The sequence below is a fragment of the Buceros rhinoceros genome, unplaced genomic scaffold (assembly GCF_000710305.1).
Source record: "Buceros rhinoceros silvestris isolate BGI_N320 unplaced genomic scaffold, ASM71030v1 scaffold38485, whole genome shotgun sequence".
In the NCBI taxonomy this organism is placed as follows: domain Eukaryota; kingdom Metazoa; phylum Chordata; class Aves; order Bucerotiformes; family Bucerotidae; genus Buceros; species Buceros rhinoceros.
Window position 1 is genome coordinate 1 of NW_010414057.1, and position 14,832 is coordinate 14,832.

General features: G+C 37.8%; 1 protein-coding gene across 1 annotated transcript in view; it reads left to right on the forward strand.

Annotated features, from left to right (window-relative positions):
* Window positions 1–14,510: 14,510 nt before the first annotated feature.
* The window catches only part of BNC2 (basonuclin 2), a gene marked incomplete at its 5' end in the record, with an annotated part of 2,211 nt that continues 1,889 nt past the window's right edge, over window positions 14,511–14,832 (forward strand). Inside the window, one exon of the mRNA XM_010136976.1 lies at window positions 14,511–14,825. Within this exon, the coding sequence (XP_010135278.1) occupies window positions 14,511–14,825 (315 nt within the window). The remainder of the gene's footprint in view (window positions 14,826–14,832) is intronic.

Here is a 14,832-nt window from a genome sequence, read left to right on the forward strand (position 1 = left end):
TATAGATGTAGATATAGATGTAGATATAGATGATATAGATATAGATAGATATTCATTTTATTTTAGTATTTTATTTCAGCTTGTCAGTAGAGTGCAATAAGTAAATACCGTATAAAATATTTGCATCATCATGACTGGGGCCTGAGGAGTTTCATACACTTGTCATCTTCATAAGCTTGTCATCTTTTGGTTTTGATATACAAAATCAAAACCAAGAGGCTTGTAATCCCCCATATATTGATTTTTTGTTATTAAAAAGGGAAAGTTGAAAAGCAGCTCTAAGCCTGCTTTATCAGCCACTCTTGGACCACCTTTGGATGCCATTTCTAAGAGCTGGAGATGTGCCAAAGACATTAAAAGTTACTTTTTACTTGCGTTCTGCCAAGGTATTCTTACTGCTCTCTTTTTATGAAAATAATTCATTTTATTTACTTGGCCACAAATATTTGTATTCAGGGGAGTCTCTTCTGTATTAAGACAGAATCTGTCTGTCCCCTGGGGTAAGAGGGCAGCTTGTAAAGTTATCAAAAGAAACTTGTAAGTATGAGCACTGTTATTTCCTTCAGAGTTTGCTGCGCTACAAGTAATCTAATGACAGTTTATTGGTGTCCACTTGGGGAAGTGGGATTGGTGTTTTTATTTGAGAATTATTTCACTTGGGAAGCTCTGAACATAATAAGCATGAATGAAATAACGTAGTGTTCATCTCTGAGAGGATGATCTAGAAAAGGTGTTCATTGACTGATCGTAGCCTATGTGGACAAATATTGTAGAAGTGAATTATTCTGGCCATGTCCCACTGTCTTCCACTGGAAAAAGGAATGTGAATGTTACTGCAACTCTTTGACAAGCTCTTTCTAAGTTTGTCTTTTCAGTTCTTCTGTAGCTCAGTTCATTCAAAACCATACTGCAGGACAGTTGTTTGAATTTTCATAAAGGCAGATCAAATTTACAATAAACTGTTCAGTGGTGTTACATATACATAAGGCTCCACTGTCTTCAACCTTTTGAAGTCTGTGCCGTATTTTTCATTGCAACACCATCATGAAGTAACAGAAGATGTTGTCTATGGCCATTTTAAAGACAAGGATCTGAGATATGGAAGGACCATGATCTGTCCTGAATATACAAGAAGTGACAAGTGAGTCTAGGATTAAAGCCTCAGTTTCCTTGTGGAGCCCACCTCCACCTCTTTCTCTGAGATTACAATATGAAAAGTCGTTAAAAATGCAAAAAGCTTGGTTTTCTTTTCACATGGCAAAAATTTGTAGTTTATGAGATTTCTCTTTGATCCTTTAGGTCTTTCTTTAAACCTTAAGAATAGCTATACTTTGATTGGTCAGTTTGAATTTGCAAGTGTTTAAGTTATTTACACCTGTAGTTCAAATAGTAAGTCTGGAGCTGCAAACAGATAGACCAAAAATAATAAAGATTCCTTGCACATGAACCAACATATCCTCATGTCCATCATACCATACCAGGCCATTTGACTGGAAAATAAGAGGGGTGGCACAGGCCTCATTATGGGTCAACTTTGAAGAGTTTACTCAAGCCAGATTTCCATTATGTTTGGAAACAGGGAGTTTTGCCTAGATAAAGGGTTAGGCCAACAAACGGTGCATGTTAATCTCCCAATATTTAGCATTCTTCTGTCTAGTTTATACTCTGGTTATGTAGCATATCTTCCAGTGCCCTCCTCAGCATGAATTGCTCATGAAAAATGTGTTTCTGGTCTTCCTGTACTGTTGTTGAGAGCTGAAAATGGTAGCTAAAGCTCCACAGTGTGTGAAATTCTCTGGAAAATGATGACTAACTGATACACAAAAACAATGGCATTAATATAGTTCTAAATGTTCACATTCCTATTCAGAATTTCCTTTTGTAAGTAATGTTACTGGACTGTCTTTTTAACACCGTGTTAATTTTAAATTTTAGAGTGTTTTCTTGCATACCTTAACCTTTACCACCTGCTGATCTATGTCCATATGAAGTATCACTTAGCTTTTTGAATCAGTTTTTGATCAAAGGTATCTTTCATTTAAGTGTAAAAGATCTCAAGCAAAGCTGAATAATACCTATGTAAATAATATTCCTTTATGAATAAAGTTCTCTGCAAGTAACACAATATCTCTAGAGATTGTTCAAAGAAAGCTGATGAAACACAAAATGCATGAAAGCAAAAACTGCACAGTTTATGGAATTTTTTTAAGAGCCTAACAGGCATGAATAACTAAGTTTCTCCTATCTGCTTTCTTAGCTGTTGTCTAATTGCCATAGTTTTTTGTAAAAATTGTTCAGTTGAACCAGTCTCACAGTTTTGCCAGCATTGTTTCCCTGCCCTTAATGCTGCATTTAGGGCCCATGCTTGCCTGCACAGCAAACAGGTATTAATCCTTACCTTCATTTGGTGGGACTGCCTAGTTACCTTTTATGAGTGTGTAATACTTGTCTCTGTCTTGTAGATTTTCTTTGCTATTAGAAAAGGTCAGAGGCCAAGCAACCTCCAAATTCAAACAGAAATATTAATAATTTAGAAATGCATTTTCTCAAATAATATTGTATATGACAATAACAGTGTTCTGTGTACTTAAACATTTTTAACTTTCTGTTGCCTAGCGCTTTACTATCAGCCACATTGGTTTTACTTTTCCTGTGGCTTTGAGAGAAAATAACATTATCAGAGGGAGGGTGGAGGGTTACTGCATCACTTCCATTTATTTCTGCAGTGGATACCCTGCTGGAAGTTGCATTGACTGAACACAGGACAGACACAAAGATCAATCCGAGTGGGACCAAAACCCTTGAGGTAGTGCTTACTCAAAATTGATCAGTCTTTTCAGTTATCCCTGGCAGCGATGGCTGTTACATTTTCTTTCTATTTCACTACAGCTTTTTTTTCCAGCTTATGCTGAGAGGTGCTGTCCTCATCCATGTTCTATTCATCATTGTATATTTCAGTAATGTCAGTTATTTATATCTCAGTCTGTCCATTCTTTCTGGATATGACATTATTATAATTCAACAAAATAAAAGTACACTTCACTATAATAAGAAGTTTTTCAGCGTTGGTATAACCTGATGAATTGCAGTAAATAATCCCCAGGTCTTGGAGAATTCCGATGTTTTCTGACGTTTCTTTCTTCAGCATCTTAAACAGTCTTATACTGGTGCACTCAGGAATCATAATTCTGCTTCAATTTTCATGGTGTCCTTCTCACTTAAGTTTTTTTACTGCACTGGTCAGAAGCCATTGCTGAACGTGCTTTAGGATGTGTATACAATGGAAAGGTTTGCCTAACAGGGTGTGTAAAGTATGAGGCAAAATCAAAAGCATTTTAAATACACAAATACGCCACATTGTCATACCAATGCATATATAATTTGTGAATATATCATATATATGTGTATAAAGTGTGTCCCCGAAGCTGATAAAATGCATTGCTGTGTAACCGCATTGCAGGATGCAGGACTGACATACCCATTGTTATACATTGGTTTTCCTGCAAGCACAGTTTCATCGAAGTAGCTAAAAGAGCATCTCTCTCCACGAATCATCCATTTGCCTGGCAAGCAGGGAAATATCATTGTTCTAACAGTTCAATGTCAGGTCTGAGGGAGAGTGAGAGGATTCAGTTTCTGTTTAAGCCAGTGGTGAGAGAAGTTCACATGCTGTGACTGCAACGAGCTTAGAGAAAATTAAATTTATATCCTGAGTCACAGTAAGAAGTACACTCATTACTAGCTCTTTGCAATTAATGTGATTGCCAACAATACAAAAGCACTATTAAAAGGCCTTCTCTGACTCCAGAAGGGATCTTCCCAGGACAGAGTGGAAATGCACTGCCTGTACTGTTTGCAAAGGACTGTGGTTCCTGGGGCTATCAGTCAGTTACCTCTCCAAGACCGATAGAGAAAGAAGCATTATTTAAAATGCAGCTGTTGGCTTAATGTTCTTTACCATAGACTGATTTGCCTCTGAGCACTATGTATGTGCTTCTCATTGAAGTCATTGAGGTGCTTTGGTGAAAGAAGCTCAATAACAAGTCAACTTTCTTTCTTAAAGCAGGACATCTCTGGTCTCAGTGATGTCCTACCACTACAGTACTCCTAAACGTGGCTTGAAATTGCTTCAAAACATAGAATATACCAGGAAGATGGTATTTGCCAATTCTGATTTCCTCTCCTGAGGTAGGACTACCTCAAATCCATAGAGGGTGAGTTGAACTCTGTTGGACACTAATTACACCAAGGAGGTGACTCAAAGTGCAGGCAGTGTGAAACAGTAGGCAATGTACTAATTTAATTTTTCATTTGTTTTTTAATCAATACATTGAATTAGGTGCTGCCTGCCACATTCTGCTCTGGCTTGTGCCCTGTTAGAGTCACTAGGACCTCTAAGGGCAGTCACTATCCAAATTATTAGTCTTCTTTGATACTGTTCTTAAATGCATCCATTAAATTAGCACTGCCTGTGGTTTTATGGATGCTATTTGTGTTCCAATTTGTGTTTGGATTTCTCAGGGGAAAAAAAAAACAACAACAAAACCAAAACAAAACAAAAAACCCAAACAACAAAAGAAAACAAAACAACAACAGCAACAAAAAAACCTATGTGGCTCTGGTCAGAATTTGTCACGGTTCTGAATATGAGATCCTTTGGAAAATACCACTGACTCATCTATCAGCTGTTAAATTAGCAGAAAAGTTCTCAGGAGGTAACCATGGAATTACTACTGCTGTAGCCTTCTGTATTTTTTCTGCTTTACCGCCCTTAGGCTTACCACTTCAGAGCCTTCTTCCACCACACAGTGTCCCATCCACTCTAAATATATCTCCTAAAACATTCAATGTGTGTTTAATTGTGATCAGGCTAAAATTCAAGTGCTGTGCTTGTGGGACTCGTTTTTTATCAGAAGCTGTATTTAAGTGATGACACACAGTAATTTGTTCATTCTTCTGTCAGTGTAATTTACAAGGCAACGACAGATAAACATAGCTATACAAGATTCATTTACAGTGACACAATGGCAGATACACAGAGCAGAACCCTGCCTATGAGATAAAGTGGACTGAGTGACTTATGCAGTAATTAGGGGATAATTGTCATTAACCTCGCAAACAGTAGTTTACCCATATTGTTTAAAAGGCTCCAGGATGCATAATGACAAGGTAATCTGTCAAAGCGCTAGGGGGAAATATTAATAAGATTTGTGCAAGCCTGGATAGAAAATATGCAGAAAGCGGCCACATTAAGCTAATTGGTGGATGAACATACACTTGTAAAAGTGCTTCTAATGGCACGTTTGCTGCTCTCCAAATGACTACTGTTAATGTGGAGAAGTGGGCTGCCTAGAAAGTCAGGACTGCTGGGACAAGAGGGTATTAAGACATGCAGGCACAGTTATTATTACTTTCTACACTGTAATATAATTTCCCCCACTTTCTTTTGCATTTCAGTGCCTCTAATACGTGCAAATAGATATCTCACTTCATGAACCATAACATTTTTATATTCCAGTGACATTTGCCTTTTTGGTGTCACTTCTGCACCCTGCTGTCTCCCTTTTGCATCATGTTGCCACCTATGACACACCTGTGTTTTTTTGGTGTACGTTGTTTAGATAAACAATCAAAGGAAAAAGGCTGCATTAAGACTGTGTTGTATATATTGCAAATAATAATGCATAGTCCCCTAATGAATACTAAAGATGGGAATCTCCTGATTCTGCTGCCATTCATATACCCAGAATATAGCACAGCTGAATCTCCTTATTGAGGCACAATTTCAGTTCAGTCAGAAAACGAAGCATGCAATGAATTACAATTTATGAGTGTAAGTTATTGGCACTTCTACTCCAGTGTTTTTGTCCTTGGGCAGCTTCTCAATTTCTTACAGTGCCCCTGGTTAGGCACATTCCTTCCTGACGACTTTGGAAGTTTTACTTACAAGCCAAGGAGTATTCAGCTTTTGTTGCTTAACATTTTCCAGTTAGGGTTATGGCTTTAGTCAGTTTAGATTTAAAGTGAGAAAGGGACCATCTGATAATCTGATTTGACTTGACTGTTAGATGTCTTGCCCTGTTTTTCTGCAGTCCACGTTAGATAGAGCAAGGATGTCAGGCATGATTTGTTTGTAATATCACATTGTGTATTGGGGAAGGTCTTGGCTGAAGAGAGCCTGGGTGTGTCTTACAGCTGCATGTATTGCAAATGCAATACCTCATCGGTGCTCTTTGTGAATGCTTACTGTTTCTCATAAAAATGCGCCATTCTTTCAGTGTGGTGAAACTGAGGATCAGGTTAAGTAGCTTACTGAATTTACTGAAGGACTACCAGAGCACAGAAAACTTAATTTTACTTCTCAGTGAGTTATGCAGCGCTGCACCAAACAGTAAAAGCACAAGTGATTTCAGGGACTGATAGTATCAAGGCAAATTTTCTTAGAAGTCATCTAAAATGGGCAACTATATATGCAAAAATTGGTGAAAGCAAGTATGAAAATCAACCATTGCCATGGTTATATGCATGCTGGGTACTTCCTATCTACTTACCTACAAAATTGTATTGGAAAGTTAATTTATAGCTCAAATTATTTCAGTGATTTACTATGTTTGTGGCTCTTTACCCCCTCTCCTGAAATCCCCCATGACACCTCATACAGTCTAAAATTTTTGCCTTCATACACCATGTGCTTGGTGGTTTGATTGCCTCTAGGAGCCTAAGGGCAAACACTCTGTTACTTGTCACAAGTTAGTGGCAAAGCTTCTTCAGAGACATTTCAATGAATTTTCCACTGTCAAAGGTGGTAGAGAAGCAAGTTATCAAGATATTCTCTATACTTGGAGTAACTTGGAGGTTTTGGATCTCAAAGCTGTTTAAGGAACTTGAATATCCGATGTCTATAAAATCTTGATATTCTACCATTTGCTGAGTGTGAGAAAAAAATACCTCACCTTTAGAGTGCATTAAAAAATGTTTTTGTGAGCAGATGCCGTAAAGCATCTGATCACCTCACATAGCTCCTCATCTAGGAAAGTCTTTAGAAGTTTTTGTTAAAGTCTCAACCAGAACTGATGGTGAAGGGAATAAATGTTTGCCTTTTAAAATTTGTGCAGCTCTTGGAGGAAGAGGAGCAAAATACTTGGGAGGTGGCACTGGTGTTTCAAAATAAATGTCAAATAATGAGATTATGATCACTGTTGAAATATGACTTTGGATCTTCTTAAAGCTAATGAATCAATATGTATCCATGCTAACAGGAGTTGCGCGGTTATCAATTAGTAACAAATTTTGCCATTTAATGCAATTGTCACCAACATAACTGTTGTAAATTAAAACAAATTTTATGGACGTCGTAGGAGTTATGCCACTGTAAAACTAGTAAATGCAAGAAGAGTATCAGGCTCTGGCTCTGCTTAGATTCTTTTCCTCCAAGTATGGACAGAGTTTTACTGGGGAAAAAAAACTTGTCAGGCACCCACTTGAAAAGAGGCTTGATGTAGTTGCTATGATTAAATGAAGCTCTAGCTGCTGTGATTAAATATGTTGTAACCCCACAGTGATCTATCATAGTATTAAAAATAAAAATGCTATATGTGATGTGTCCCAGCTGAAACCAGGACACAGTGTTAATCAGGAAAAAAAAAAAAGTCATCATCTTGTGAATTATACATTCTTATCTGGTCCATAATCAAGAGCATTCCATAACAAAGTGAATATTTTATCAAAAGTCAAATAATATTTTTTAAAAATGAGAAGCAGCACTTAAAACTAGTGCTATTGCATCCTAATATTTTACTGGAGTTGCAGAGGTGAATACACATTCATGAAGAGCAGAAAAGAGTTTGAGTTAATGTTTCTTTTCTGAAAACAGTAAGAGATTCTTTGCCCTAGCCCCAGTTTACATGGATGCTTTATAGTTGACATTTGACAAAGTGTCATCATCTTTCAGCACAATGCTTTTGAATGTATTTTAAGGTTGGTGAACCTGAAAAATGAAAAGGCACTCTGCAGTTGGGGTGCCCTATGAGAAAGTTCAGACCACAAAAGGAGTCATGTGTTGGGGATCCAGTATTTTCATACCACTCCCTGCAAATTAGTCCAGAACCATCTCCCCAGCAGGTTATTTGTGCAAGAGGTCTGTGCTGCTAGCATATAGCTCTGTGATGAGATATAAAACAGAGAACTTGCATACTTTTGGTCAGTAAAGACCCTGTAGGCCATTTAGTAAGAGCGTGGGTGGTTAACGGCAGTGTCCTGGCTAGGTTTCAGCTGTGGTTATTGCATTCCACCTCCGTAAGTTCCATCTGCAGTTTCAACAGGACATGGCGTTCTCCACTGTACCTCTGAAACCGTTGAGCATTGGTCCTGTGCTGCTATGCTCACAGCCGCTCTGCTCCACCATGGCAGTATGCCGCCAGTATGTATTCAAACAGATTTGGCTCCACATCCTGTTTCAGGGCTAAGTTATGTCAAAATTGCATTCCAGCGCGGTCAGTGGAATTACCCTGGGTTTAAAGTGCAATTATTCTAGATCTATAGAGCAGCAGCAGATTTGACCCAGTATCTACAACATCAGTTAGTAAAGTTTGCAAAGGTCTTTGGGAGTCCTTTTGGTCAAAACACAAAGCTTTTTGCTGCAGAGCGCGTAAGAAGGCCTGGAGGCTAAGGAGCAACATTACAAACCTCGCAGCTAAAGGAAATATAAGCATTCTTGTAAGTATTAAGATCTCCTTCATGTTACTCTTCTTTTAAGTATATGCTGCTAGTGTCATTCTCAGTGACACTTTGGGGAAAGAGAGCCACCTTCTTTTCCCTCGCTGCAACATGCTGGTATCTTCATGCACACCCTGTGTCTTTGGGGCAAAGAAAACAAGTCCAAGAGGTAAAAGAAAGGGGGCTTCAAAAGGGAAGAGTATCTGTCATTTCTGATTTTTGTAGCAGAGTTGAGGCTGCAGTGAAGCCAAAAGATAAAGATTTCTGTTATTGACTGAGAACTCGGTAGTGCTGCACTGTGTTTGTTCTGCTGCAGCAGTGTAACTCAAGGAGAGGACTGCCAACACTTAAACTGAGTTTGTTCATATGGTTTCAGTTGGTGAAGTGGGGCTGGTAGGTGGATGAGAAGTGACCGTTGAGGGGAGAATATTTTAACCATGGCTCTTTGCAGGCTGGTTGGTTTAAATCTTGTATCAGTTGCATATGTAGAATCACGATGAGCAAGTACGCACACCTTTTCTTCATGTTTACAGGAGCAAAGGTGAGCTAGGCTCAGCATGGAAGAAACACTTAACAGGAAAATGAGTGTCTGATTGTATGGGTGATTTTCTGTGGAATTATATATATGGCTTACATCTGTCCTACTGAGGTTGGTGGAAGTTAGCCAAAATGAGCAAGAGGTGTTGCACATTGCCCTATCTGTACTAATGTAAGTTGGTATGCTGCTGTACAATCTTGGTAACTTTTACCCCAGGAGCAGTAGGACTACCCATGGTGTAACAGTTTGAAATTTAGTTGGGAAGCAAAGAGATGTTCCTGCGAAATTCAGCCAAACAAAAACAACAAACCCTAAATCATGGAAATTATGTAGGCTTTTCTTTATTAGAAACAAATGTTGATTTTTTTTTCTGTCTACACACTAATTAAAACCATCCTCTGCAATTATAGTATGACCAAATAAATATCTTTCCATCTGCTTTTCAACTCTTACAGCTGCACTCAAAATGTTTCTTTGAGATTAACTAGAAAATATATAGCTCTTTAAGAAGGGCTTACAGAAGAAAGATTTGTGATAAACACTAGGCTTGCTTAATTATTTAATCAAACATGTATCTATGTAGTATTTTGTAACATGGATACTTAGCTGATAAGCATCAAAAGCAGCAGTTTATGGTGCATATGCAAACTTGCTAAAATATGAAGGCTAGCGATGTGTTTTTCTATATAACTTTGAGTGGTTCTCAGAAGTTATGACAATAGAGCCTGAAAATAATCCTTGAGTACTTGTCAGAACATAAAACTCGTTTAAGAAGCAATTTTAACTTTTTTCTAACCTTTCTAATAATCTCAACTTTCGTATAATCATTTCTCACTATGTATTCAGCCTGGTGTATATATGCATTTTACCTAAGCCAAGAAGTTAATTATTAAGATAAAAATAGAACAGCAAAAAATGTGTATGTACGTACTTGTGTACCTACATGTGTCTGTGTGAGTGCAGACATGTACAATTATTGTAGGTAGTGCAGACACGGGAGTGAGTGGAGCTTCTCATGCAGAGTGTTTAAAACAACTCCTTTCATAACAAAATTTCGAGGATTATGGTGTATGTGTATAGTACATGTTTGTGTTTATTGTTTTCTAAATAGGTATTTTTTTTTAACCTGGGAGGTTTTAAAGCTGAATTGAAAGCTTGAAATAGATAAAGCTAAAGGCCCTCAGGAAATGCAGACTCATCTTCACAATCCTCTCCAATTAAGCTCCTAAAAATTAGAGTGATCCTTGTGTCCATATTCTGTTATAGCCTGTTTGTATTATCCAAGATAATAATCTTGACACCCATCACTTGCTCTATCTGACCCAGAAGTTTAAGACAAGATGTACTCTCACATATCCTGATACATCTCTTCCTAATATATTGTCAGCAAAAATGAGAAGGTAGGTTGAGGGGTGGCTAACTATGGCATTACTTTGTAGATCTAATGTGGTGTGTCTATGTGAATCCATACCTACACAAATAACAGTCAGGTGTCTGTTTAGAGTTAGAAAAAGATTCAAGTTCATGCCTTGTATCCTTGGAGGTTAATTTAGTATGATTTAGAGATTGAAAGATTTTCATCATCTGAAATTGTGAGAGAGCTACCCATGCATATAAAACTAAATATAAATAACAACAAGGTTGTATGGACAGAGAAGGAAGGGCATCACTATATGCTGTGTGGGCTGGGCTTACTTGTCTACTGCCTGCCTTAGAGCTATAATCGTGCAGTGGTATCTCTATACTCCCTGACTTCCTTGTACACATTGTCACAGGAGGCTTGCCTTAATCAGCTGTGAGCTGAAAAAAGTAATACAAATTGGAACCTTTTGTCATGAAATATTTAAATATGAATATGATTTAATGGCTTTGGGGAGAAAATTTAGCATGAGAGATTGTAAGAAACAAGAAATCGATTACATGTAAGAAAGGACTTGAACCTCTAATCAAGTATTACCATACACTGAGAGATCCCTAGCTAGCTATAGCTCAATTCAAAGGGGATAATGGTTAGATTTTTTTGTTAATTTTAAGTTTTATCAAAAAATGACATTCCTATTCGCTCTTTATCTAGTTTTTGCATAGTACGTACTTAAAATGATTTATGAAAAACCATCACTATGTCAATATTGAAGTATATGCTAAACTGTATCCATAAGTACTGTGTTTTCTATGAAATATAGGAACCTGTGCAACTTTTCTTTACTTTTGCTGGGAGGAAAAAGCCAAAAACTTCTTGCTGAAAATTAGCAAGAAATACCTTGATATAACTATTAGGAATAGGCAAGAATTGTTTAAGAGCAGCTTTCTGATTCCCTGCTGTTTCTATGACAGCAAGGGTAACCCTGTGACAGTCACACCCTTGACTGCCAGTTTCTCTGATCAGTGGGTCTTAGCAGCTGCTGAAGGTCTGGCTGTCCTCATTGCAGAGTCTTAAAATAAATGAAACAAAGTCATGGAGAGGTGGCTTATGTAGCCAGCTGCCAGCTTCTCTGAGCTGATCTGCAGAATAACTCTCCAAAAGCATACTGGGAGCCCCCACATTTAGATGACATCTTCCTGTTCTGTGCTCACAAAAAGCTGCGTGTGCTGCTGCCAGGTGAGGAACTGCGTGATACCGCCTTCCGCTTACTCCCTTGTGGCAGTCTGTTACAGAATCTCAACCTGCTATTCTCATGAGTTACTGTTGTGCTGGCTGTGTGTAATTTTTATTTACTTAAATATCTGTTTCTGTAAAGCATCCGTCTGTCTACACAAGCCTGTGAGTGATTTACAAATTAAAGCAAAAACAAAACAAATTGCTACCACTAATACATTACAAAGCAGCCTGCAGCTGATGGCAGACAGGAATCTTAATTCAATACATGCAAGCAGTGTAAATTAGACTATGTTATTTCTATCTTCAAACAGTGCAAGTTACAGTTAGAAGGAATTTTAATATGTGTGGTTTGGGATTAGAAATCTATGCGTATTAGTTGGGTCAGAGGTGACACCAAAGATCTGGAGAAAATCTGAACTGAGTCTGGTTTCGCAGTAGAATGTAGAACCAAACACAGTCTCAAATGTAGAACTGTTATGGCTGAATGGAAGTTGCGGGAGAAGTACACGTAAGAAGCTTCAGGTCACATTCATGGGGAAAGCAGCCAAAGGTAGCTGAATGGAGAAAAAAAAAATAGTCTTAAAGCTGTAAAATATAAGCCTGTCCTTTAATTGTTTGTGGTTGTAGTGGGTTTTTTCTCCCTCCCCCCTCTCCATTTTGGTTCTGTTTTGTTTCACTTTGTTTTTTTGTTGGGTGGGATTTTGTTGATGTTCTGGATAATTTCTACTGGATAGCACTGACTGCTTGTAAAATACTGCTCCATTAGACTGGCAGAAGTGGGATGGCATAGGAATTAGAGATGTCCTCAGTGCTTAAGGGTGTTCAAAGGTGGGGAGATTTCCTGACTTATGCTGAAAACCAGGACCAGCATCAGCATCATGGTGTTTCCTTCATCCCTGTGTAAATACATGCTGAAGATTTTCTGCATAGAGGTGGTTTCTGGGGCTTTCCGTCTGGGCCAGCTGGGTAAGATTTTCTGTATTAAATAGCTGTTGAGGGTTTCATAGTCTTGTAAGGTTTGATTGTGAATGGTCATGTGAAGCCTTTCTAAAGGTTTTCCAGTTGTATCTAAGATACTGAAACATACATGGTATTGACCTTCATTACTAACTTTGTATCCAGAGAGGTGACGCAGATCAGAATGGAAATAATAAAACCAGCTGTAATCAAATAAAGATACACTTTACTATTTGGGATGAATTACATTTTCCACTACTATAGGAAATGTGAGTTGAGAGAAGAATCAATCCTCTGAAGACTAAAGGTAGTCACATAAATAAATAAATAAAAAAGACCTGAAAGAAAAACGAAAAAAAGATGCTTACAGACTTCATAATCAAACACAAGCTAGTGGTTTAGTGTGTAGTCCAAACTATTCGGATAAGGTTCTGAAGCGGAGATTCAAGATTCTAAAAGATCAGAGACAGTGCGGTGGAGTATCTTTCAAGGCTTTCAAACTGTTTAATGCATGAGGAAGCATTGGAATAATTCTTGTTTGATGGCCTGCTTGTTGGTTATAGTTACTGTGCTGATGTTATGTCCTGCATTTGCCCAAAAGGAAAGATGCCAATAAAATGATGTATTCATTATATAAGTATTTTAATATGTTTTTATCAATACATGCTGGAATGGATTGCCTGACATTACATTGCAGAATTTTTAAGTCCTACCTTCAGGCAAATCTCATGCTTACTAGCAAAAATGAAAGTGTGAAATGCTTTTTAATGTATATTTAACAACAGATAGGCTAGTGATTACTGATGTGTATTCTCTCTGGATTTTTCCCTTGCTATCAGAAGGCAGTGTTAAGAGACAACATTTTTACACATTTATGCCATCTACATCCATCAGATGCTTACTTTTTACGTATTTTTAACTGTCATTTATAACAAGGCTGCAAAGGAGTCATCTCTTAAGTCTAAACCATACCGAGACTGCAAACTTCCAATCAATTACCAGTAATATGCTTAAAACCAGTCCCCCCAATTTCTGCTGTTTGATGCAAGTTTATAATGAACATGTTTTCCAGTATTGCTGTGAGGGAGACGGGTACAGATGGGGAGTGGGGAGGTGTATGTGTGTGGAACGAAAAAAAAAGGAGTAAGGTACAAGTATAATGTGCTGTTTCTAAGACATTTTGCCTTGCATCAAGATGGCCCATGAGTGACTTTAGTCTTATGTCTATGTTTCTATTTAAGATGCAAATCTATCAAATGCATTTATTTAGCTCGATCTTATGGTGTCATCATTTAATAGTGATTAAGGTACAGTTTCTATATTTTATAATGGAGTGCGCAGCAACAGTTCATGTTTTATGCTAATGTATGCTAAACAGCAGCATTGTACATAGATCACTGTTGTTAAAATAACAGTATTGAAAGCATTTTAGATCACAGAGCCCCGTGTCTACATTTTGTTTGCTCTGACATTATTAAACTCAATCCATTTCTCCAACTGTGATTCTAATTACTATATTTGCATGGTTTGGAAGTTTTCATTTGTTGGTCAAGTTCTCTTAATGCTGTTTGCTGTTGGTTTTTGAGCTTAATGTTTGATGTTCAGGCAGCAGAGCACCTTCTATTGAATTCAATAATTATGCAGAATCAATAAAATTTTTCTTTGTGTTTGTCTTTGTTGTTTCTTTGATATGGCCTCTAGGATGCTGCAGGCAAGGTGCTGGACCGCTGGGCCATTATGTCCAGGGAAGAAGAGATCATTACCCTTCAGCAGTTCCTGAGATTTGGAGAAACCAAATCCATTGTGGAACTGATGGCAATTCAAGAAAAAGAAGGGCAGGCTGTGGCTGTGCCATCTTCAAAGACAGACTCAGATATAAGGACTTTTATTGAAAGCAATAATCGCACCAGGAGCCCAAGTCTCCTTGCTCACCTGGAGAATAGCAACCCTTCCAGCATTCATCATTTTGAAAACATCCCAAATAGTCTTGCATTCATACTTACATTCCAGTACATAAATACAC